The 26187-nt window shown below is 37.0% G+C and overlaps 2 protein-coding genes across 5 annotated transcripts in view; both read left to right on the top strand.

The window, feature by feature from the left end:
* Positions 1-16904, top strand: part of LOC123872945 — a 20662-nt gene extending 3758 nt beyond the window's left edge. The window contains exons 4-7 of one of the 3 annotated variants that reach the window (XR_006797570.1): positions 453-588; positions 1581-1702; positions 7884-7891; positions 16888-16904. Coding sequence is in view for 2 of the 3 variants with exons in the window: in XM_045917556.1 (XP_045773512.1) it covers positions 453-588; positions 1581-1654 (210 nt within the window). In the remaining variant the exon portion in view is untranslated. Of the gene's footprint in view, positions 1-452; positions 589-1580; positions 2323-7883; positions 7892-9468; positions 9479-16887 lie in introns of those variants that run through there. The other 2 variants (XM_045917556.1, XM_045917555.1) reach the window with 2 other exon arrangements.
* Positions 8941-26187, top strand: LOC123872944. Of its 2 annotated transcripts, none has more exons than XM_045917552.1 (5): positions 8941-9101; positions 12501-12585; positions 22653-22853; positions 23495-23630; positions 25467-26187. In XM_045917552.1, exons 2-5 carry the CDS (start codon positions 12508-12510, stop codon positions 25541-25543), a joined length of 492 nt encoding a protein of 163 aa, XP_045773508.1. In that variant the 5' UTR covers positions 8941-9101; positions 12501-12507; the 3' UTR covers positions 25544-26187. The 2 variants fall into 2 exon arrangements, with proteins under 2 accessions (XP_045773508.1, XP_045773510.1); XM_045917554.1 differs by lacking the exon at positions 8941-9101 and adding an exon at positions 10421-10439.

Raw genomic sequence — 26187 nt, 5'->3', positions numbered from 1 at the left:
AAAGAGGATATGCGTATAAGAGGGGTGGATGATAGTTGATGGATGACAGAAGAGAGTGGAAGAAGATGTCATCTTCTTCCACTCTCTTCTGTCATCCAGTTGTGCCGACCCCACGTAGTGCGGGATAAGGTCAGGAAGAAGTCAACAAGGACACATAGTTTCGCCATTTCCATCCGCGGCTTAGCTCAGAGAACCTTAGGTTGAGATCGGCAGAGGTTAGAGCGCACTTTGTCTTTGCTTAAAACGAGACAGCGTTATGTATAACTCTGTCTCGTTTTAACTGAAACAAAGTCAAAGTACGCTCTATATCTATCTCATTTTAAGTCCAATAGTATTTTCCATCGTAGGCCTGGTGGCGGTGGGTCCTATGGTGGGTGTAAAAATAGAATAACCAGCGCAAAACGTTTGTGTGAAGAAATGCGAGAAAGAAGTGTAACCTGTATTTTTTTCAGGAGAGACGTAGCTATGTGAAGGCCTTCTTGATATATGATCTTATCTTCATCATCCTATACGCCATCATGTACATAGTCCGATGCGCCACGCTGCCTCCTAACGTGGGCTTCATCGTCGGCACGCTCATACAAATATGTAAGTAGCTATTTACCCACCTAATTCAATCAATCAATCAGCCTGTTTGCGACTTGCGTCCACAGCTGGACTTAGGCCTTCCCACGAGCGCGCCACCACACACGATCCTCCACCTTCCTCATCCACCCACTTCCCGCTATCTTCTTAAGGTCATCAGTCCAACGGGTCGGAGGTCGTCCCACACAGCGCTTTAGCTCAACAAATTAGCCAGTTGCCGCAGAACTGATGGCCGCTGGGGCAGACGTGTTCTGGAGTGGAGACCGCGTATCAGCAAGCGCAGTGTGGGACCTAACTAATTACCTACCTACCTAAAATAAAGACGAGGGGCGTGAGGTTTAAATATGACAGGTTCACAGTACTCACACAAACGCAATTTTACTATACAGCATGTTCTTAAAACATTTATTTTATTTATTTATTTGAATTCTTTATTGCACACACAAACATATTATTTAGGTATAAACTATAATCTGTATAGAGATACAGAAGAAACAGAAAAAACTAATACAAGAGGGTGCAAAGGTCGCCTTATTACTAATGCAATCTCTTACTGCAGGCAACCTTTGGTTTTAGAAAAACCTTTGGTTTTTTTGGTTAAAGAATTAAATGACCAATTATTTATTATCAACAAGCTGATGCCCGCGACTTCGTTCGCGTGGATCTAGGTTTTTTTTAAATCCCGTGGGAACTCATTGATTTTAAATATTGGATAGAATCAGGCGTTACTTTGCGGAAGTTCATGTTTAGCAAGAAAGAGTTGGCGGATTATAGCAAAATAATTTTTAACTGTTTCTTGCTCATTGATTTTCACCGATAAAAAGCAGCCTATGTGTTTATCCAGGATATATCTCCATTCCAAACAGCCAAATCCGTCAAATAGTTTTTGCGTGAAAGAATAACAATCATACACACATACATACATACATACACACAAACTTTCGCAAGGCACCCTTCGGATACAGAACCATAAAAACGATTGCATTTTGTTTCAGTGCTCAGCATTTACTTCCTCCTTGTCATCCGGAGCTACTGGGTCATTATGGGTAGCAACGTCAATACAGCTTAGCTTTATTAGAAAGAAACTTAGTGTGAGATGTTCCGAAAAGTTTAAAGAAGTACAAATGTTATTAATGTTTAATAATGTAATATAAGCAGCGAAAAGCGAAGGATCATTCATATAAAACGCGTTTCTAGTCATTACTGACATTCGATAATTTTTGTTTCTACCCGCGTAATGTATGTATGAAGTCAGGCGAGTATAATAAAAGAAACTAGAAATCTAAGTGTGAAGCTCGCCTGACTTCATACATAAATTACATGGGTAGAAAAAAAAAAATTTTTAACTTTTTAGTGTTTGTGAATATTGAAATCGGTTTTATATATTTTTTTTATTTTTTCCCCCCCAATTTTTAGTGGCCTCACTGTACTAAAATTTGCTATGCCTAGTTAAAAACATACTATTTACTTTACACTGGTCGCGAGCAAATTACTCTTATTCATTCAGGAGTTCTGTTCTCCATCTACGAATATATTCATCAGATCTTCACCGATCGTAATACATCACGGTAAAATTTTCGTTCCCTAGGTACGCCACGCGTAGGTACAGAATGCTTCTATGTTTTATCTCTCGCTGTGTATCTATACTAATATTATAAAGAGGATACCTTTGTATTTTTGTATGTTTGTATTGAATAGGCTCAAAAACTACTGGACCGATTTCAAAATTTCTTTTACCATTACTTAGAGGGATTCTTCCGAATCCGTATAGGCTATATTTTATCCCGGAAAATAGAAAAAATAAATGTCCTCCCGTGCGAAGCCGGGTATAAATAATATTAATTAAAGTACCTACCTAAGTAATATCTACGAATGTGTATTATTAATTATTTATATAATTAAGACATAGTTTATAACAACTTTTTTATTAATTTAATAAATTCTTTTTAATTAAATTTATGCTGGTTTCTTTTTTCTGACTATCCTTTTTTAAACGACTGTGTACATTTCCGTCTGACTTGTTTGTCTGAAATCTAAATGGTTTGTGAAGCCTGCTAATCCGTACCATTAAGCCAAAGTCCACTAAGAAGGCCAACTTCTCGGTGGACTATGGCTTAAGTCTTTCTCATTCTGTGAGGAGACCCTCTTTGTAGTTCGCCGGCGACGATGGGTTGAGATGATGATGATGATGATGATAGCATTTCTGTTAGCCAAGCCATGCTGATTTTCATAGAGCACAAGTGTAAATTAAAAAATAACACCCCCGACAAGTAAAGGTTGTAAAGTACAGTAACTAGAAAAGAGCTGATAACTTTCAAACGGCTGAACCAATTTTGTTGGATTATAGCTAAGAACACTCTCGATCAAGCCACCTTTCAAACAAAAAAAAAACTAAATTAAAATCGGTTCATTAGTTTAGGAGCTACCTACGATGCCACAGACAGATACACACGTCAAACTTACAACACCCCTCTTTTTGGGTCGGGGCTTAATAAAAAATTGTGTTATTAAGCATAATAGTTTTTGATTTAAAATGCAAAATGTCGGATAAATACCGGAGTACGGAACCCTCGGTGCACGAGTCTGACTCGCACTTGGCCGTTTTGATCTATGTGTCCTGCCCATTGCCACTTCAGTTTCAGCCTTCGCCACGCGCTGAGCTGTCGGTTACTCTGGTTCTCTACGGATCTCTTCATTACTGATTTGATCACGTAAAGTAATTTCAAGGATAGCTCATAGACATTAGGTAGGTAGTATTAATAGAGCTAGTAGCTAGACCTTAAATTTTCATGGCGGCCATTTTGAAATATTCATTACTAGAGGATGCCCGCGACTTCGTCCGCGTGGATTTAGGTCTTTAAAGATCCCGTGGGAACTGTTTGAGTTTCCGGGATAAAAAGTTGCCTATGTCAATTACAGGTACGCAACCTACCTCGGTACCAAATTTCATACAAATCGGTTAAGCGGATGGGTTTTTGCAAATCCCGTGGGAACTGTTTGTTTTCCGGGATAAAAAGTAGCCTATGTCCTTCGCCAGGATGTATCCCAAGTCTGTACCAAATTTCATCAAAATTGGTTCAGCGGTTGGGCCGTGAAAACGTAGCAGACAGACAGACAGACAGACAGACACATTCGCATTTATAATATTAGTATGGATTTTTTGTAATAGCGGCAGTAGAAACACATCTTGTCTCTTTGGTTCTAGACAGAAGGTATGTAAGTAGTGGCATGCAAATGACGACACGCTTTTTTATAGATTAATTTATCCGGACAAATTAGGAGACACACAGTGATCCAACTGAATATAGACAAGGACAATGACTATTAGACACCGTGCAAATATAATAAGTAAGTACTATGTACTGCACTATACTTTATTTGCATACTGATAGGTCGAGTCTCTTTATTATTACAAATAAAAACCGGCCAAGTATATAGTGTAGCCAGTGACGGATAATTGTCTAGCTAGGGCATCACGTCTGAGGGGGCACCAGAAGAAGCACAAAAAACCGTCCTTTGGGCATCACGTCTCACTCTCACGTCACCAAAAAAAGTTTCTAGGACTAATTTGAAAATTCGCGTGTTTTAAGTTGATAGCTTTTGATTTATCGTGCAAAATGTTGGAAAAAATATTCGAGTACGGAACCCTCAGTGCGCGAGTCTGACTCGCACTGGGCCGGTTTTTTATTGTTGTCGCACCTACTCCACTTCTAAAGTACGTTACGTCACATCATCTTCTTTTACAAAAAACTAATGTTTTTAGGCGGTAAAGGTTTAAAAAGACCGATTCTAGTAGACATACGGATAGGGGGCCCACAGGCATGGATTGCTTAGGGCATCAAGTAGTCTTAATCCGTTACTGTATATAGGCCGGTGTAGTGTAGGGTCCAGTTTAAGAAATTAGCTCTAGCATCGACTAATTTGTGGGTTATATTAGAGCTAATTTCTTAAACTGGACCCTTTCAAATAAAGATTTTTATATAAAATTGGCGCAATTAAAGTGCCTGCTTTGTCGTATTAGTTTACAAATTGTGAAAAACCAAATTAAAGAATTTCGCGGGCAGACCCGTCGCATCCACCTTAACCGGTTTTCATACAACTGTAAACCAATAAATAGAGCCGGGCAAAGCTCGTTGCTTCTGCGCGATGTTTTACAATATGTGTTTACTTTTTGAGTCAAAAATAGTTTATAAGAATTTATTTCAATAAGTAGGTTAGTGTTCTTCTGACCGGATGGGAATTCGCCCATGGCAGCCACTTCCAATGGAGAGAAGCCATACGTAAAAGTGTTTTTAGGAGAGATAATCAATACCAATCACACTATCACACTAATATTATAAAGGCGAAAGTTTGTGTGTGTGTGTGTGTGTGTGTGTGTGTGTGTGTGTGTGTGTGTGTGTGTGTGTGTGTGTGTGTGTATGTATGTTTGTTACTCCTTCACGCAAAAACTACTGGACGGATTTGGCTGAAATTTAGAATGGAGATAGATGATATCCTGGATTAGCACATAGGCTACTTTATATCCCGGAAAATCAAAGAGTTCCCACGGGATTTCGAAAAACCTAAATCCACGCGGGCGAAGTCGCGGGCATCGGCTAGTATTATAAATGTGTCTGTCTGTCTGTCTGCTAGCTTTTCACGGCCCAACAGTTTGACCGATTTTGATGAGTGTAAGTAACTAGGCACAGAGTTAGTTTACATCCCGGGGACGGACATAGACTACTTTTTATCCCGGAAAATTAAATAGTTCCCATGGGATTCAAAGCTCACACGTCTAACCGATTTATTCCATTTGGTACAGACATAGCTTGCGTCCCGGAAATTGACATAGGCAACTTTTATCCCGGCAAAGTCAAAAAGTTTTTTATTTTCCGGATTACCTTTACTACTAAGAAGACGCAGCAAAAAACTCGGCGGTTGCTCTTTTCAAAGATTTGATTTACAATGCATAAAAGTGATTGCATTCCCGCGCATTGCTGGAGCGAGATGCAATCCATCGCTCTTTTATCATTTAAAACATAACCTTCGATTGTGTAATATGCATTTTTCAGGAGCATACTTATTTTAATTTATTTAAACTTTTGTAAAGGCAAGTGATTGCAGATTTTTGTTATAAAAGATAGCTCTTATTCTCACACACGACTTTCTGACTTTCCTGAGGAACGGGAGTCGCAAGCCTAGGTATAGCGGTCTTTACTTTCTTGTTTGCCTTTCAAATAGTCTGTACGTGTATCAATCCGACAGTACTGTAAAAAGATTAGGCACAGGTCTCCGATAGGACGGCAACTAGACACGACCGGAGAGAAATCGGGCGCTGGGCGGCTTTACATGATCTTCGAGGCATGGGATTGTATAACCTTCAAGCGTCAACTTCGTGGCTTCAGGCTGCTCCTACAAAATACGGTTAAGATTATTTTGAATTAGTACTGAGAATTTCTTGCAAAAACCCCCGATAACTTTTTGGCCTGACCCGAGACTTGAACACTTCACCAAATAAGATTAAAGATAATTTTGTGCTGCTACTTATAGAAAGAGAGCCAGTGAAGGCCAGACCTTCCTTATTTTATAAAAGTTAAAGGTTTCTCTGCGTATTGTCTCCAACACAGCGAAGAACGATCAGCGACTATGAAGTTTGGATCATGGTGGCTTTGGGAGATAACAGGTAAAAAAGATGTAAAAAAATTTGCGTTAAAGTATAAAGTGATTTTTTTTATATTTTCTTCGAATAGTACCTATTAGAAATCACGTTGCATGCATTGCCAGACACTTAGTATTGTGGCAACCTCCAGCCAGCCTAGACTCAAAATGTCTGGCAATGCATGCCGTAATTACTAATACTATTCTAAATAAAATATAAAAAAAATACACTTTATACTTTGACGTAAGATTTTTTATACCTTTGTTACCTGTTATCTCTCAAAGCCACCATGATCCAAAAATATTGAAGGTCTGGCTCCCGCGGGCTCTTAGTTCATGAGGATATAATATCTTGAAAAAAACCCGATAACTTTTGGGCCCGACCCGGGACTTGAACCTTGAACCCTCAGCTGGATAAGCTAGACATGAGCGACTGAAATTAATAACAATCAATCTAGATAGGTACTTTTTGGGTTCCGTACAAAAAGGGTAAAAACGGAGCCCTTTTAATGATAACCTGCTGTCTGTCTGTCTGTCCTTCCGTCAGTCTATCTATCCGCGTTTCACAGGTCTATAACTCTTAAACGAAATGAGTTACAGAAATGAAATTTTGGTATTTGGACTTGGAGTTAAAAAATGTTGTCCAAAAACAAAGTATTGAATTAGAAATTCAATTATTTTTCAAGGGGGCTCCCCATACATGAAAAAGAAGCCAGAAAACAAAAATTCTTACTCTAGCTCTAGCATGTGGGATATCATTTTTAAGAGCTCATTGAGTATCTGAGTACAAATATATTTTTATTTTTTTACTGAAAGATGAAGAATGAAACTGATGATCAAAGTCAAAGTCATTATTCAAATTGGGTAGGTACTAATTACTATTGTACACTTTCTGATTGTCAAACAATGATGCAGTGGTGATAATTAATTACGTAAAACTAAAGCTACAAGATCATGCCTACCTACAATTCTTGTCAAAACTCAACGTTGCTAAGTCACTAAACGATAGAATACTGTTACCTATAGAGATTAATGATAATTAATTTCGGGCGTAGACCAACGAGCCAGTAATATAGGCTAAAATTGCGTGCCCAAACAACATTTAATAAGGGCAGTATCCCGCCGTCGCACCTACCCGGTGAGCTCATCTTGTACAGCAAGCAACCAGCAACGAATTCCTGGACCGTTTTCGATACATTTATTGTGTATCCTATGATGCGCACCGTACGGTGACGTCACCAGGCCAAGTTTTATACTATATCGTGCGCGTTTACTATTCGTATTCTTTTAATGTGATGGGGCGACGGTTTTCGGTGGAGCCGAAACAGCATGTGTTCAAGGTTATTGTGTCGATTTTAGTGTTCCGTACTCAAAACTTAAGAACGGTACACGTGGAGTCATATCGAGACTGGTTCATCTGTCATATTTCAAAATCAATATCATTATTCAAAAACTAAAACTCCGTTCACATTAGCACGTTTTTTTTTGCAAAATCTATTTTACTGAATGCGTGGGCCGTTCACAAGGTTAAAACTTTGTACGTTCTTTTGCAGTACAAACAACGTTAGACCCCGTTCACACGGCATTAACGCCGCACTTTTTTTTCAGGACACCTTAAAGTTTAATTTGTCTTGGGCGCTGGCAGGGGATTGCCACGATACTAAGTATCTGGCAATGCATGACGTGATTTCTAATGATATTCCGAAGAAAATACCAAAAAATTTGACTTCATACTTTGACGAAAGATTGTATGCGTCGTTGGTTACCTGTTATCTGCCAAAGCCACCATGATCCAAACTTCATTAGTCACTGGTCGTTGTTCGGTGTTGGGGACAGTACGAAGAGAAACTTTCAGCTTTTATAAAATAACGAAGGTCTGGCCCTCACAAGTAGGGTTGCCAACATTTCTTCAGTGAAATATAGTATTTTTGAGACTAAGCTGTAAAAAATATATTACACTTAAAAAATATATACCTAGTATTTTATGGAAAACGCAAAAAGTAGGCGAAGATATTTTTGTTACTAATTTATTTAAAAAAAAAACTATATTTATTTGCACTTCTTGCATTTTTTAACAATTTTTGTACAAAATAAAAGTGTCATTTATGCTTTATCACATTAATTATTAACGTATATCAAAAGTTCATTTTTTAATAATGTGACACTACATCTGTTTCTTCCTTCTCGCCACTTCGAATAATTAATAACCGAAAATATCTTTTCTGTTTTTTTAAATAAAAGATATTTTGTTTGTTAGATTTTGTGTTGAAAATATAGTATTTTTTCGTACTATATGTTTCTTAAACAGTATATATAACGCAGACCCGAAATACAGTACAATACTGTATATATTATAGTACGGTTGGCAACCCTACTCACAAGCTCCATGTCTATTAGCTTGAATGCCTGAACAAGGTGTAAATCTCACGCCACCACGTGCCCGCGAAATTCAAATTTAATTTGGTTTTTCGCATCTTTTTAACTAATAAGGCAACGTAGGCTTATGGCATTTTCAATTGCGACAATGGCAGTATCATCCTCACAGGTTTATATAAAAAACTTTACTTGAAAGGGTCCAGGTTAAGAAATTAGCTGTAGTATCGACTAATGTGTCAGAATTAGTCAATACTACAGCTAATTTCGATAAAAATGCGAAAAACCAAATTAAATTTGAATTACGCGGGCAGGCCCGTTGCTTCCACCTTTGAAAGCTTCACGGAACACTGATACGCACAAAAAAGCTCGGACTTGTCAGGTTTTTATTTTCGACCGGTTTTTGCCTTTTTACTTTTAGTACGGTCCAACCGAAAGACGCGCGCGCTTGCCGTTGCTTTGCGTTACGACGCCTGCTTGATCAAGTCCCATTTTTATTAGGAAAGGTGATTAAAACTGTGTTTTAAGTATTAAGCTATTAAAATAATAATATAAGTACATAAAATTATAATGCGTTTCAGTATCTATGGTGCACGTAAATTTTCAATTTAATAAAATAACACAAGTAAACGTGTGAACTTTTTAATTTTTGATAAAAATATTTTGCAAAATCAAAGTAAAATGTTTGGGGCTGTACCGGCCGGCAAAGTCATTTCAAGTTTTTTTATAACTTTAAGCAAATTAAATACTTAATTTCTTACTTAATTTAATTTCTAGTTCCATCAGCAAAGTTCTTCGTAAATTTTTACCACTTGCTACTTTTTCGCTTTATTTGTATTTTATTGTTTACACCACTACCACGACTGCAAAAAGGAGTATCTACTGTGTAATGTTTTCACTTTTTAGGCTTCATATTATGATGTGTATGTATGTCTGTATGTATGTGAGTTTATTTATTCCATCCATCCATATCTTCCAAATCCGTGAACAGATTTGAATGTATGGGGTATCATTAGAATCCATATTTCATCCCAAGTTTTTTAAATCAATATGGTAGGGCAGTCGTGTTTTTAAATGGTTTTAATTAATACAATACCTACTAGGCATATAGGTTGGTACTAGGTACCTATTTGTTTATAAAACAAGCAAGAATATAACAATGACTCATGTATTTTACACATTCAGTGAAAATTTAAACTAGGTAGAGTTCAACGTTCAACGGACGGACTTGGGCTGGACGGTCGGACAGACAGACAGACAGGGCTTAGTAAGTTGGCGTCTACACCCGTGGGGTACGGAACTCTGAAAATGAGCGAAACAGTAATCTCAAAATTATAAATACCAATGAATGGCGATAGCTTTACATATTTTGAAACAAATAGTAAATTGTACCTACTATGCGTTTCAACCACTGATCTTTACTAATATAAGTACGCTGGACTTGTATTAATAGTCGTCGTATCCGGCAACTTTCTGAAAGCCTGGGCGGGCGTACGTCTGCGCCTGCGGGGTTCAGGATAAAAATATGTATGAGCCGAGTATGTATGACCTCCTACTAATACAATTAGGTACGCTGGACTGGCGATTGTGAACCTGTTTTTCGCCATTTTGGAGCTGATAGCAGCAGTAACTGTCATGTGAGCGTGCTTGACATAGAGATATAAATAAGACTTCGTCCAAGGAGCATGAAGTCGGAAGATCTGTTAACATTATGTCAATACGTAGGCCATTTTGACACAGTGTTAATTTTAATTCCCGGTACGCTCGGTGGTTGGGCGCTTTGTTTGGGCACAAAAAATAACTGTCATTTTTTGTGGTACACCTCTTCCAGCGTACTTGTGTAGGTACACGTGTCGTATATTATGTCAGAGCATCGCCATAATATTTGAAATTCTAATTTTGATTTTCTGTTATTAAAATTCTGTTATTAAACTTTCAAATTCGCGATTTCTTTATTGTTCCATTTAATTTTTGATACTGTTATTGAGTTTAAAAATAACAGTAGGAAAGTAGATAATATTAAAATTTTAAGAGGATTCATGCCCCCTGAGTCAATTTTGAGCAATTTTGACCCCTTATAGTTAGTTTATCGTTGCATTAACTTGAAAACTATTATGAAAAAAAACGATATTTCCGGTCTCGGCGAGGCCTCGGCTAGTAATAGTTTCCTAGTTTAATTTGGTACTCCATATTCGCGCAGTTTTCGTAGTGTGTTTCAAGCTTATTTTATTGAAAAAATAATATTTTTTTTTCTCAATATACCTACAAGTTACAAAGTCGGTACTCGGCAGGTAGGTACCTACTTAGGTTTTCTCCTGAGAATAAAAACCCGTTTTCTCATTTGAAACGCATAGGTACCTACCTAGTAGAGCTCTTCTCAAACCTGGGCGCGTTTGGAACCCTCGTAGCTTTAGTTATAAGTTTAGGTAAGTATCACCACTATAAATCATCTTACAAAATATCTAACAATTCTGACCATCAAAAACAATAGTACAAAATATTTACCTACCTTACTTTGAATTAATGATTTGAGTTTGAGTTAGATACTTGAGTTGTTACCTATTTAACATGTAAAAATATTATGAGAAGGAAGTGACAAAAATATGGTCGAATAGGTAGGTAGGTAGGTTATCTGTTATTTGTTTTACTAATTATAATTTAACCTAATGAGATAAAAAGATGATTTACCGTGTACTACAACTATTAAATACATACATTATTCTGTGCCTTTTGTTATTCATCTTAAGTTATATGTGTACCTAAACTACACTTAAAGATGAGGATAAAATAAACTAATAATACTTACTTAATTAAAATTATTATTAACTTTAAAACTAATTATTTTGTCCGCGATTTTGTTGACCTAAAAGAAGTTTAATATCTACTAGCCGATGCCCGCGCCTCGCCCGCGTGGATTTAGGTTTTTCGAAATCCCGAGGGAACTCTTTGATTTTCCGGGATAAAATGTGCTAATCCAGGATATTATCTATCTCCATTCCACAGCCAAATCCGTCTAGTAGTTTTTGCGTGAAGGAGTAATAAACATACACACACACATACACAACTTTCGCCTTTATAATATTAGTGTGAAGTGTGATGTCATTGATGACATTCAACATGTGCCTATGCTGATGGAGTGTGAAAGGTTTTCTTTATCGACATTTGCATATTATAGGGATATATGTAACAGCTTGAGCCATCGATGGTAACAGGGTCTTAGCTAATAGCTTACCCCTTATCTAACCAGGCGAGGATGCTCTGTAAATTACTATTTGCGGTCCAGTAATTTTAGTTTTAATTATTAGTGATTGAGTTTTAATGTAAGTTGATTTGTTTACGCGGGCGACATAATTACGAAGTCATAAAGCCCCAGCTAAAAATAAAGACAAAAAAAATCTAAGTAGGATCCCGTGGCAACTTTTTTTCTGGGATGAAAAACGTTCTTTGTTGGTTGTCTGTTCCCGGGATGCAAGCTATCTCTGTGTCAAATTCTCTGTGTTTTTTGATTCAGATACAAGTTATCCCTTGACTGCAATCTCACCAGATGTTAAGTGACGATGCAGTCTAAGATGGTAGCGAGCTAACCTGGAAGGGACATGGAAGTTCCATTATGCCCCTTTAGTTTCTACATGGCATCGTGCCGGAACGCTAAATCACTTGGCGGCACAACTTTGCCGGCAGGGTGGTAGCTAGCCACGGCCGAAGCCTCCCACCAGACCAGACCATAGAAAATTTAGAAATCATAAAATTCCAAATTTCCCCTGTCGTAAATTGAACCCGGGACCTCCCACACACCACTGGGTGAGCGCTGTGGTCTTATTAGTGGTGGAGGTGTCAACTGTCAACCACTAGGCTATCACGACTTTTAACTCGTTGACCTTAATTCGCCTGTTTTTTTTTCACAGATTCATCATGATGCTGGAATTTAACAAGTGCTGTTTCTGCGTGCCGCTGAGGATCGGCTGCTTGATCCTCGGCTACTTACATCTGGTAAATATTTTTACTTTTTTTGGGGTTCCGTACCCGAAGAGTGCCTACGGGACCCTATGACTAAGACACTGCTGTCCGTCCGTCCGTCCGTCTGTCTGTATCTCGTGAACCGTAATAGGTCAGAGAGTTGAAACTTTCACAGAATGAGTAGTTCTATTGCTGCTATAACAACAAATAATGAAAAAAAATTACCGCCACATAAAAAATTAAAAATGTTATTTCTTGTACCATGGTACGGAAGGCTTCCTGCTTCAAAATGATTAACGCCCACTGAGTTTTTGTCTTTGCGATTTGTATGGAATTACGTAACAGAGAGAGTTTTAAGCTAACTTCTCTCCGTGGATACAGTAAGAAGTGTCTATTTATCGATGCGCCCTCTGCGAATAGCGATAAGCACCGTTGGTTTAACGGTTCATTATGCAAAATTTTCCGGCGTGTAATCAAATATCGAACGGTTTGTTTATGCTAATCCATGCTAAAAAACCATATGACCTGCTAATGAAGGCTTATGGTAACATGATTTTTTTTATTGAAAATTTTACAATAAAACTTAAAACTAGCAAGCCTTATCTAATTACTATACAAATCATGCCCGCATGGAATAGTCCAAGGAAACTGGCTGCATTTCCACGCTGGACAGCCAGGCTGATCCGTTGCGCAAAAAATGAGCCAGCCTTTCTGTCACCCGATGAGGATATTAAACGCGGCGAAATGTCTCGTTCATTTTTTTAGCACTAAGACTCCATGGCCCAGGGTCTCCACGGCAAACGCAACAAAAATGTGGCCTCTCAGTGCCTCGTGTCGGTTTGCTTCCTACTCGTATGCAGAGGCGTGCAAAGGATTTAGTGTCAGAGTAGGCATTCAATAGGCAGAAACTTACTGTGTGGCACCTCATATTGAAAATCAGCATTGAACCATTACAACTAGGGTAAGCAGTGCTGTTACGCCTCTATGAACTGCACGCCACTTCGTATGATATAATACTTATCCACGAACACACTGCCATCAATACCGTCTCCACAGGACAAACCGGTCTTGATGTGTTGGAGGATAAATGAACGGTAAAATTCTACGAATGTGTCCTTGACTTTTGCGAGAAGTCTGCTATTTAAAAATTATTGTTTTGTTATTATCTACATAGGTATATAAAAGGAAAAGCTGATTGACTGACTGGCTTTGTTTATCTATACTAATATTATAAAGAGGAAACCTTTGTACTTTTGTATGTTTGTATTGAATAGGCTCAAAAACTACTGGACCGATTTCAAAATTTCTTTTACCATTACTTAGAGGGATTCTTCCGAATCCGTATAGGCTATATTTTATCCCGGAACACCCGTGCGAAGCCAGGGCGGGTCGCTAGTAAATAATATTACCCATGTTTATCATGCTGACTAATATTCCCCTTTTCTAAGCGTAAAGCATGTGCTAGGAGTAGGTACGACAATATTTGTATAGTAATTAGATAAGGCTAGCTTTAAGTTTTTACCCGTCTGCGGCAAAGCCAAAAAGGAAGGGTTATGATTTTAGCAGTCTATGTAATATGTATGTATGTGTGTATGTTTGTATCCAGATTCTGTGTGTTCCACCGTAGCGCCTAAACTACTGGGCCTATTTTGATGAATGAGGTGTCAATCGATTCGTCGTAAAGGTCCGGGTGACATAGGCTACATTTTATACCAAAAAAATGGACCTAACGGATGTTACATGAAAAAAGTGGGGGTCTCCAAATTTTTTTTTTCTATTGTATCGAGTGGGGTGTCAAATGAAAGCGGATAAAATTCTGAGTTCATAATTTTGGGTAAGGTCTGACGAAATCACAAACACAATCTTTATGATAAATTATTATACTTTTATTTCATATTTAAATTTATTAACTTTTACATTTGTGTCAAATAAATGTTGTTCCTCTTACGTTAGTATATTTCCGAATGTCGTCGTTTTAAAACCTCTCTTACAGGTAACCTCTCCACGTTTATTAGCCACTCCCCTTTTTATCTTATCGTTATCGGCCAATCCAAATTGTACAATGAATAAACTTAGTGACTAATATACAAATCATCAAGCTCGTTTAACAAATCATCTAAGTAATAAAGATGTTTTCATCTTATATATTGATTACAAATATTATCCTTTATTATGCTACAATTCATCAACTAAAAACTATAAGAATTTTATATACAGTACGTTTATCGATCAGATGTTGAACAACTTCAGCCAATCAATGACGCCTTCTAATATGATGTTATGATTTGTTATGATTTGAGTGGCGCCAACTATCTAATCAGTAACTTCTATACGTTTATAGATAATTAAGATGGGCCAAGCTTACAGCTCGGCCATCCTGTTTTAAGCGAGTCTCATCGCTTTTAAAAAAAAAAATTAAAACTTAAGTAACATGTAAACTTCACAACCAAAATGACAAAGACTTAGTTCAACAAAACAAAAAAAAATTAAGATAGTAATTAATTAAATTAATATTCTTGCTAACCTTAACTAGAAGGAATATACAGTTTTATTGATACATTGGTATTGATTATGATTGCAACTTAATTTTAGAGCACTCGCAGCAACCCTTTCCATCCGATATAATTAGAAAATAGCAGATAAACTCAATTCAATTCCAAACTATTTACCCTCGCAACTTTACCTGCCAGTCTACAGTAGCACTCAAATTTAGCCTTTAATCTAAAATTCATTTTTCTGTTCTCTTCCGCTAATATTAAAATAAAAAGATGCAGACACTCTAAATTTATAAATAATTTTTCAAAAATCATAAAGATATCAAAAATTGCGAGACCAGTAGCAACTAAAGGAGGCCTCCATTTAATCAAAGAAGGTAGGTACATGCATAAAGTCCGAAGTATCAATTATAACTCACAAGCCAATATTTTACAGGAACACTCAATAGAGTTTTGGGGATGAGCATGTAAAACTAATTACTAAAAACTACTTTAAAGGGTTTCAAGTATCTCAAAATAAATTGTTAAAAGTTCTGTTCCAACTAGACTCTCCTTCCCACTAAAGAATTATATAAGAAAACTGATGAACTATATTATATAAGTCAATTATACAAATTCAAAATATGTCTATTTGTTAGGAAAATACTATTAAAGTCCGTACATACACGCATCACTTTAAAGCTAAATCTCATAAATATGGTACACAAAACGAACATACCTATTATGCTACAATTACATAAAGCTAGGACTAATTATGGTATGTAAACTACCTAGCTCTACTACATAATGTACTTGCCGAAACTCATACTGGAGGAAAAATCTTTTACAAAGTTTAAAGTTTAATCAAACAGTGTCAAACACCATAGATATCTTAGCTAGATGTAGGTATAGTTTGTTAACGAATATAACGTGTTTTGACTTTTTATATTATTGTATAGTCACCATACCTTTAAAGATTATGTTTTCTTCTATATTTATATTTAGAATCGGGAGCGATTCTTAATATGAATATGTGTAAGTGAACTTCTTGTCCTTTTGATAAAATAAACTCTCTAAACTTAAAGTTAATCGCCGCCAGTTCTCGATTTAAATCACAAAACATTTTCATACACTTTCAACGCAATAGTTTTACGCACATATTTTCTTCTTCCCTTCTTATTGGAAAATCGCGGATTCCGAGCCTTGGCGCGTCTCTCTTCTACCGGGATACATATATGATTGTCCTTATTTCCCTCCAGATCCAAATTTTTAATGACCCTTATCCTAGGGTCTTTTCCCTCCAGATCCAAATTTTTAATGACCCTTATCCTAGGGTCCACCTCCTTCCTCCTATAGGACTTTTTGTCCATAGCCCGTAACCTCGGGGCTTTTCCATCCTTTCCTTCCTTGGGACTTTGTGTCCCTGACCCATACCTAGTTTTGGGTCATCCTTTCCCTCATTTGTTCATTTCCAACATCCTTGGATCCTGCAAACATAAAACACTTTGAGTAGACCGTTCATTTAATTTTGTTTCATAAGCATCCATCATAATACAATCCGACCTAAGAGAAGTAATTTTACTTGGTAACCTAGAAAACCTATTATCATTATTATAATTTAGTTTTCTCCAGTTCCGTACCCCTCGAAGGGTGCCTACGAGACCCTATTTTCTAAACCTCTGCTCTCCGTCCGTCTGTCCGTCTGCACGTGCGTCACGGCCCGAACCGCGAACGGCGTATCGTGAACCGTGATAGATAGAGAGTTGAAAGGAACGTGATTACGGATGTATGAAAATCCTATGCCTGGTTGCTTCCAATTCAAACTTTTTCTTTTAATGCAGATTACGCTTCCCATATTTCTTACAATTACCTATTGTTTTTTTTTCTAGCAAAATCCACATTCTGAAGTACTAATGGACAATGTTAAACAAACGCCAGGGTACAGTAGTTGCGTCACTTGTGCCTCTTAACCATATAATATCTACATGCAAAAAGAATCTTTGATTTATAATTTCACATGATACTTATATATTTTATTTTAGCCATAATATGCACCATATGGCGTACTTTGTCGTTTCGAGTAACATAAGCAGAACTACCAAATTCGACCCTGGGAACGACACAGTCGCGACTCGCCGCCGAATGATACCTATTAGTTTATCATTAATTCCTTTTCATAGAGAAAAGCGATATCAACATAATAGCTGGAAAAAAATGAAATAAATATTCCGTTCGATACATCTCTATTCTCTACGACATCAAAATCTCTATCACAAGCTGATCGATCATAAAGATTAGAAGAAAGTAGGTACCTTATACATTATTTTATATGTTAACCGTAATGACCCGCATCTGTTCGATTTCCCTTTATTCGTTTCGTAAAAGATTCATCCTCGTACGTCCATCATCATCATCATCGTCATCTACATCGTCATCATCATAAGGTCACTGTTGAACATAAACCTTCCCTAGTAAGCACCACACGTACTGTCCTCAGCCTTCCTCATTCAACCCCTGGTTCCTATTGATACAAACCACTAAACCCCCCCCCATCAAATGTGTACCTATCTACATCCATCCATCATACCCAAATGCCGTGCTGGTTGATGTGATGAGCGACAAAGTGTTAACCTCTTCAATACGTCATGGAACTGTAGGAATAGCCATGGAAGACCTCCAAACCGAACGTTGATATTTTGTGTAAGTGGTCCCACGAGTCAACAAAAATATTCTTGTCCATAAAGGAACAAGCCACGATATAGATTCTTCTATCGGAACTTAAATATTCCAATCACTGCATGTATTCCAACTAATCAGTTTGCTACTGTATATTTGAAGTTGATAATAAATAAAAATGTTAGCTTAATTAAATTCCTATGATAATTCGATTTTTGGTGCATCAACCAGCTTCACCTATTATGTAAAATTAAATATATATATATTTTTTTAAATTACCGGCTGTACATTTTAAACTAACCTAAGCAAAATATACTTTCTTACTAATAACTTAATCTTAAAAATTTTCAAGAGGATCCTTCCGCCTCAAATTAACTCAATGATAAAAATGAACAGGAAACTTTAAATGTTGTAAAATCCAGCCAATGCTTCGTACCTTGCCTTATTAATCCAATAGGTACTTCTTTGGATTTTGTCAAAACAAAATACTTTTACTTGTTGAGTGTATAATAAATAAATAATGTAATAAATCAATTAACTGTTAAAGCTAATAACTTTTACAGAAAGCGAACCTCATGATATCTCTTATGAGTTTTAAGCGTAAAATTACCACGCCGAAAACAAAACATGAGCTGACAGTATTCTTATTTGATATACGTAATCCAGTAATACTATATCTATCTACATAATTCGTAAATATGTATGTATAGTTTGTAAGTTACTATTTCACTTTATGCTGTTTCAATGCTTTAAGTTATTATTTTTATCTTTGTCTCATTTTTTTAGTTTAGCCTCATTCTATTTTTAAACTTACTATTTCGCTATAATATTTACAAGTAACCTCATCGAAGACTACACGGTCTTCTGATAACCCAACAAGCATTTATCCAACAGCTATCGCTTTCACCCGAACGGAGGTTCCCTGAAATATACTGAGATAACAATACCTAGTCGACACATGGATGTACAAGAGCGGCAACAAGCTATGACCTCCTCTAGTCATAACTATATCTTTATGATTGTAACATTTCAAACAGTGAAAGTATGTATAAACGATTTCGTCCATAGGACATGCGCTCTAAAGAATGTTAATATAATTATCAGCAACTAAAAGCTTGAAGAAACTAATAGGTACAACTTGTCTTTGAAGTATGAAAATATGCACATTTATCAAGTATACCAGTCCATCAAACATTAAAGTACGCATTTATAAAATGATAACTCACTTATTAATCAAGATAACTACCTGTTTATCAAACCTACCCTACCAAATATAAATAACTACTCACCAAATGTAATACTTTATAACTTAAGTAAAAATATGAAACAAATGTGCATCAACCACATACATACACTCTTCAAATTCATCCATTTATCAAAATGTTATATAACATAACCATTCACCAAATCCATTATATACTTAGTTCATTAAATCGTTTAGTCAAACTTTACTCCACTTGCCACGATTGCAAATTTTCCAAAATAATCAGCCGCAAACATTGCAGCTCATCTCACTTGATAATGCATCCCTCCCTCAGAAAAACAGGCATTAGGAATGTCTTTCCAAGACGCGCGAGAGACAGCCACCGTGGCTTTTCGCGAGATTTAATCCAAATTGAACTAATGCCTAAATAAATGATTTAATTAGAGGGCGATTGCTTTTGCAACCTCTAACCGTCCAATCAAACACCGAAAGTATTCAATAATCCGAGACGTAAATAAAAACCCGTCAGAACACCGTATTTATAAAAACAGAGACAAGAAAAAGATTCCTCCTCGCAATAGATCGCGTGACATCCAACAAGTGAATTATCGACTTTATTACACAACTTATCCTCAACATGTTTTACATCATTTCCTACAATTGAAATCTTTCTATTTTAAATACCCTAACTACAACTTCATAATCCAACCAAAAATCAAACTAGATTTATCCCTCGGTCCCACATCTTTAATGCTTTTTTTTTTCTGTTTGGGTAACTAAAACAAAAAAAAATATATACTCATGTTATAAAACGTTGTCAAAGCTTTCCTGAACGCGCTAAATAAGCAAAAACATAAAATCAGGCGAAATGCCAGACCAGCCGAAAACCCTTCAATGCTTAATCATCCTAAAAAAAAAATTATGATCAATATTCATATTATTATCATGAGATACTACCGGCGCTCCTAAGCGAAATTTATAAGGCACCGCATTTCGATTTTATCAAATAGACTGATCAATTTCGAGAGCACAACAAACGTGGTTTCCTGAGAGTTTTGTTAACTAAATGCATATCGAAACTGAACTATCGCGAAGCGAGTCAAGCGAGCGTGAATTTTTTTTAAAATATATTTCTGGGATAATGTCATGCCACAAACGCGAGCGTAGTGCAAAGATATTTGCCTAAAATTTCTTGCGTACAACAAAGAAAATAGTATTTTGGTAGTAGGTACTTATTATCGCGCCCTGCCCTAAGGGCAGTACTGTAGGTATATTACCATTAAAAAAAAACTTACTCTAATTTTAATAGAACATTTGCCAGGAATTTAACCCGCCAAGCGATGTTATTCCAATAAAAACAAAATCATATTGCATTTAAATGCGGCAGTACACAGTTAATTGCGTGAATACAGGTAAAAAAAAAAAACCCCGCTGCCCATATACTATACCTACCTACTACTCGTAGTACTCAAATTATTGTGCCAGTATTAAAAGTAAATTAGCTGTTATCTAGCGTGGTAGACTACGGCCTAAACCCTTCTCATTCTGTGAGGAGACACTTGTTGCTCAGTAGTGGGCCGGCCATGGGTTGTTCATGGTGAGCTGTTATCAGCAAAGTTATGTTTGAAACTCAAACATTACGCGTTTCAAGTGGTAAAAATAGATAAATGAAAACATTTCTCCTCACTTTTGTAAAAAAAACCACTTATTTATGCACCCCGTATTTAAAACTATCTGACTACCTACCTACCATAATTTTAAATTTAGTTAAAGAATAACCAGATAAGATAAACCTACTTTTACACCCATTTTAGGATTTATATTTCTCAAAATGCTCAATTTATTAACCCTGGTCACTATTACTTTATTACAACGGATCACCTTCATTTTTATCAATTAACATTTTATATCCCCAATCACTCAGTAACCATTACAAGTAGAGGCGGATTATTTCACTGGCAGGCGTAAAACGAAAAGCTATTCCATGTAACTTTTTCTACCTTATCCCAAAGCGGTTTACAAAAAATAATAATTTCATAAAACAACATTCAAGATGCCCAATGAGTGCTGTGTGATAATATCGCGTCACTGTGTGCTAGAAAAAGGAAAACATCTATCTATACAATGAATGCAGCAACCGATTGAACCTAAATCCAGAAATTCACCTTCCGTAAAACAAAACCACTAGGTATGTGAAAATAAATCCCTATCGTAACTCTTAACCAAACTAATTCGGCACACGATTACAAGTGTGAAGATTGAAATACCACGTTCCGTGAGATATTCACCTGTGAAATCATTTAATGAGAAATAAAACCCCGGCAGGACATAGTAGATACATCCTGAAAACTATTTAAAAGTAACAATAACGCCCATCATTAAGTAAACCACACTTTTTATATTGTTTAACACTATGTTCACTATCTATTCCATTGTACCCACGATACAGGATAACCTAGTGCGGGTACCACCAGAAACAGGAAAATTGTACAAGACTGTTTTTTGTAAATAAACATTTTTCATTTTTCATTGTAAAATAAGCCTTCTAAATACCTCAATGTTATTTAAACCACAATTTGAAGGTCGATCGCATTTGTATAACCAATATACAAGATGAATTATAAACATGTGGGTAATTCTAGGTATCATAACGTTATATAATTTCCATTCCAACTCGGAGCAAAGCTTTTTAACAAAATGATAACTAAATGTAGAACAAACAAAACGAAAACCCACACAAATAAAAATAAAAAAAAAAATTACCATTAATAGCTATCAATAAAAATAAAATCATGGAAAGATCCTACCCGTTTATCCAGAAATCCTTTGATGCCATGACTAGGTACTTTGATATATTGAGGCCCAAATATTGGCCTTGTGCTCCAAAATGTCTGTGGTCTACTAGACCTCCACTTCTTTCTCGTTCCTCTGTATATTTCCACTTGTTTCTCTGAGTCGTGAGCGTGACAAGAAAATATTATATTTTCTTGATGTCCCTCTTCTGACCTTTTGGGTAAGGTCTGACGAAATCACAAACACAATCTTTATGATAAATTATTATACTTTTATTTCATATTTAAATTTATTAACTTTTACATTTGTGTCAAATAAATGTTGTTCCTCTTACGTTAGTATATTTCCGAATGTCGTCGTTTTAAAACCTCTCTTACAGGTAACCTCTCCACGTTTATTAGCCACTCCCCTTTTTATCTTATCGTTATCGGCCAATCCAAATTGTACAATGAATAAACTTAGTGACTAATATACAAATCATCAAGCTCGTTTAACAAATCATCTAAGTAATAAAGATGTTTTCATCTTATATATTGATTACAAATATTATCCTTTATTATGCTACAATTCATCAACTAAAAACTATAAGAATTTTATATACAGTACGTTTATCGATCAGATGTTGAACAACTTCAGCCAATCAATGACGCCTTCTAATATGATGTTATGATTTGTTATGATTTGAGTGGCGCCAACTATCTAATCAGTAACTTCTATACGTTTATAGATAATTAAGATGGGCCAAGCTTACAATAAATATAAATGTACTACAACATTAAAATATACCAAGCGACAGAAAAACAATTTTACTATAATATTAGCGTTTATTAAGACGATCGCAGTCGGGTTTTAGTTTTCTCAACTTTATCTTGTATTGTAATATTTTCAATAAAAAACAACGCACAAAAAAAACGGTAAAATACATTATAACATCCCGCTTAATTTGCTTACAGGTGGCGTCGGCAATCCTCGCGATCCTCTCAATCATAACTCTGGCAGCCGTGAGTGCTGTGATGTCGGGATGGAGCGACGACGGCAAAGTGCAGATCGACCAGCAAGCCGCGGGCGCGCTGCTCGCCGTCACCGTGATCATGCTGCTGCTGGTGCTGGTCTTGCTGACCTTCTCCATATTACTGGTCGTTGGCCTACATAAGGTACCTACGAAGTTTTACCATCTCTCATATACGATAGACGTTGGGGTCTCAAGGTTGCTAAAAAGGCGACCACGGCAGCGTTGGAAGATACCTCCAAACCCCCCCCCCCCCCCCCTCCCCCGAACCGATTTGCGTAATCTTTAGGGTTACGTAAAAGGAAAAACGGATCCCTTACAGGATGACTTTTTTTTTCAATCGATAAGTACAGAAACATTGTTTGCCACATTGTTCCATAAAAATTTGAATTCCATTCCAACTCCTCCATTCTGATGCTGCAGGGAACTTGACCACCTAAGCTGATGGGATTTAGAAACTGTCGGTTATAATTTTGACTTCAAGGATCCAACTCCTCAACCTTGATGCTGTAAGGAATTCCTAAATCCTGGTGATCCCAAAGAATTTTTAAAAGATCATCCGTTTAAAAGTTTTTATCTACGGAGACACCTTGCATCCCGGGAACTGGTCACTACGGATAGGCTACATTTTGTCCTGAACTTCCCACGGGATTTATAAAAGCCTAAATCCATACGGGCGAAGCTGCGGGCATCATCTAGTTTTAAATAAATTATTTGACTTTGATTTTGACTAGTAGCTGCTCATGGATTTATTTTGTAAACTAAAGCGTCCTCGTTCCTTTTTAGGAAAAGAAAAACTATGTCAAGGCTTACTTGATATACTATTTGGTCTTCATCGTCCTGTATGCCATAGTGTACGTCGTGCGCATCGCAACCCTGCCTTATGACCTAGGCTACCTCCTTAGCACTTTGGCCGAGATATGTAAGTAACCTATTACCAACTTATGCCTTTGTCAAACACACGGCGAACGTCAAAGCAACTGCTATTAACCCCCGACCCAAAAAGAGAGGTTTTATAAGTTTGACGTGTGTATCTGTGTATCTGTCTGTGGCATCGCAAACTAATGAACCGATTTTAATTGTTTTTTGTTTGAAAGGTGGCTTGATCGAGAGTGTTCTTAGCTATAATCCAAGAAAATCGGTTCAGCAGTTTGAAAGTTATCAGCTCTTTTCTAGTTACTGTAACCTTCACTTGTCGGGGGCGTTATGAATTTTTAATTTACACTTGTTTTAAAATTTGGAGCGCAGAGTGCTTGACAAAGGCCTTAATGCTAACGGCTAGCGGCTGAGTTTGTTGTGGGCTTCTACTCAGACCAGGGTGCGTTTGGAACCCCCGTAGCTTTAGTTTTAAGTTGACGTTATCTATACTAATAAATAAAATTGGAGTGTCTGTCTGTAATTTCGAAATAACTACCTCATATTAAGCTCATATGGTTATTTGAACGATACCATAACTGAATCACACGTTTTTAAAATTTTTGTCTGTCTGTCTGTCTGTCTGTTTGAAAAGGCTAATCTTTGGAACGGCTGAACCGACTTTCACAGGCAAGTAGAGGATTGACCAGGGCGTAAAATAGGCTTTAACCGACCGACCGACCTTTTACCTTTTAACCGACTTTTAAAAAGGGAGTTGTGTTTTTCTACCTATGTACACCGAAATCTCCAAGATTTCTGAACCGATTTGCGTAATTTCTTTTTTAATCGATAGAGGAACTTTGCGACATTGTTTCATAAAAAATTTGGAGTCCAACTCCTCAATCCTGATGCTGCAGGGGATCTGACCAATCCACGCGGGCGAAGCTGCGGGCATCAGCTAGTTAATTATATTACTATCACCATTACATCGTTATCTTGCGGGCGAGTGCGAGACGTGCCCCTGCCTCATACCCCGATTGCCATCTCGACCTGTCGCGTACTATGGGTTCTCATTGAAATTTTTAAAATCATTGTCTATGGTTTTCTTGATTTCTGTAAAAATGTTCGTCCTTTCATGACGTATTACACGGTTATTATCGGTGGAGCGTGCAGTGACGTGGACCTCAAGGTTGACGAATATGTATTGTTGCAAGAATCACTAAAATCGGCCCACACGTTTCCGCTCTACCACACCACAAAGGATCAATCTACATAAATACATATCAGCATAATAATATAGACACAATTAACACATTGGTGCCAAATCTGTTGTCCTTCTCTAAACTAAATTTAGAGTATCTGCATCCTGCTCCTTTTAATTTGCTAAAAAAGGACGGAACATGAATTTTACATTTAGTGCACGCTACATAGGCTCGCGACTGGCAGCTAAAGTCACGAGTTTTGATAGAATCTAAATAAAAATAAACTGTCAAACTGTCTGTCCTATTCATATTAAGTACATTAGTAAGAAAAGGATGCGAATACTCTAGGATTTAGTTGCCAACAGAATCAGCATCATTATCTACGCCGCGGATCCAAGCTGAGATCTATAGAGCGCACTTGGACTTTGCTCAGACTTAAGACATTGTCAAAACGAGACAGCGTTATACCGCTGGCATAAATCTGTCTCGTTTTAACTGAAACTTAAGTCTAAGCGAAGTCAAAGTGCGCTCTATAGATTATGCGCTTAGAGGAAAGAAGTTAGTATAGCGCTTTCTCTTTCACGTAATTCCATACAAATGATAGAGCCAAAAAGAGAAACAATTTTACTATATCTGTTGCTATCGTAGAAGTCGGGTTTTAGTGCTGTTTAACTTTATCTTGTTTGCGTTTTATTTTTCAGTGCTCAGCGTGTACTTCTTGCTGGTCATCCGAAGCCACTGGCTCACCATGCGCGAAAACAACTTCAACACCGCCTAAAGCGTGCGAACATCTGAAGTTTGAACCATTTTTCAAAATGGCTCAATACTTATAAAATATTTTTAATCTATTTCTCTTTTACAATGTAAGAACTAAAAACCAGTGGCGGACTAAGGCCTTCGGAGGGGGAGGCATCACTGAATGAGGCCCCTGGTTTATTTTATGGTGGTTTTTTGGGTTCCGTACCCGATGGGTGCCAACGAGACCCTATTACTAAGACTCCGCTGTCAGTCCGTCTGTTTGTAAGCATCATGCAAATCAAAAAGTTTTATTTCTTGTACGATGGTTTGAAACCCTTCATGTATGAGTCCGACTCGCGAGAGAGATAACTCAGTTTCTAACTTTTGTAAAGCAGATCTTAGATTTAGAAATGAACAGGAAATATGAATTCATTCCTCGGCCCACCCTTAGTCCGCCTCTGGTAAGGAGTCCGTTAGAGTTTAGACGATAGCTTTTGCATCATACACAGACTCATGGATGAATAACTAACTGATCGAGACATCGTGATGAACATTTTTTTTCAAATATTAGCTATGCCAACCATGACTAATACTCCCATTTCCCCCCAATTCAGGATAAAGCTTGTACCAGGAGTGGGTACGACAATAGTGCAACGGGTGGGGTTTGCTGCAGACCTTTCGGAA

Source organism: Maniola jurtina, chromosome 16 (assembly GCF_905333055.1).
Source record: "Maniola jurtina chromosome 16, ilManJurt1.1, whole genome shotgun sequence".
Lineage (NCBI taxonomy): Eukaryota > Metazoa > Arthropoda > Insecta > Lepidoptera > Nymphalidae > Maniola > Maniola jurtina.
This window is presented reverse-complemented; position numbering and strand designations above follow the sequence as displayed.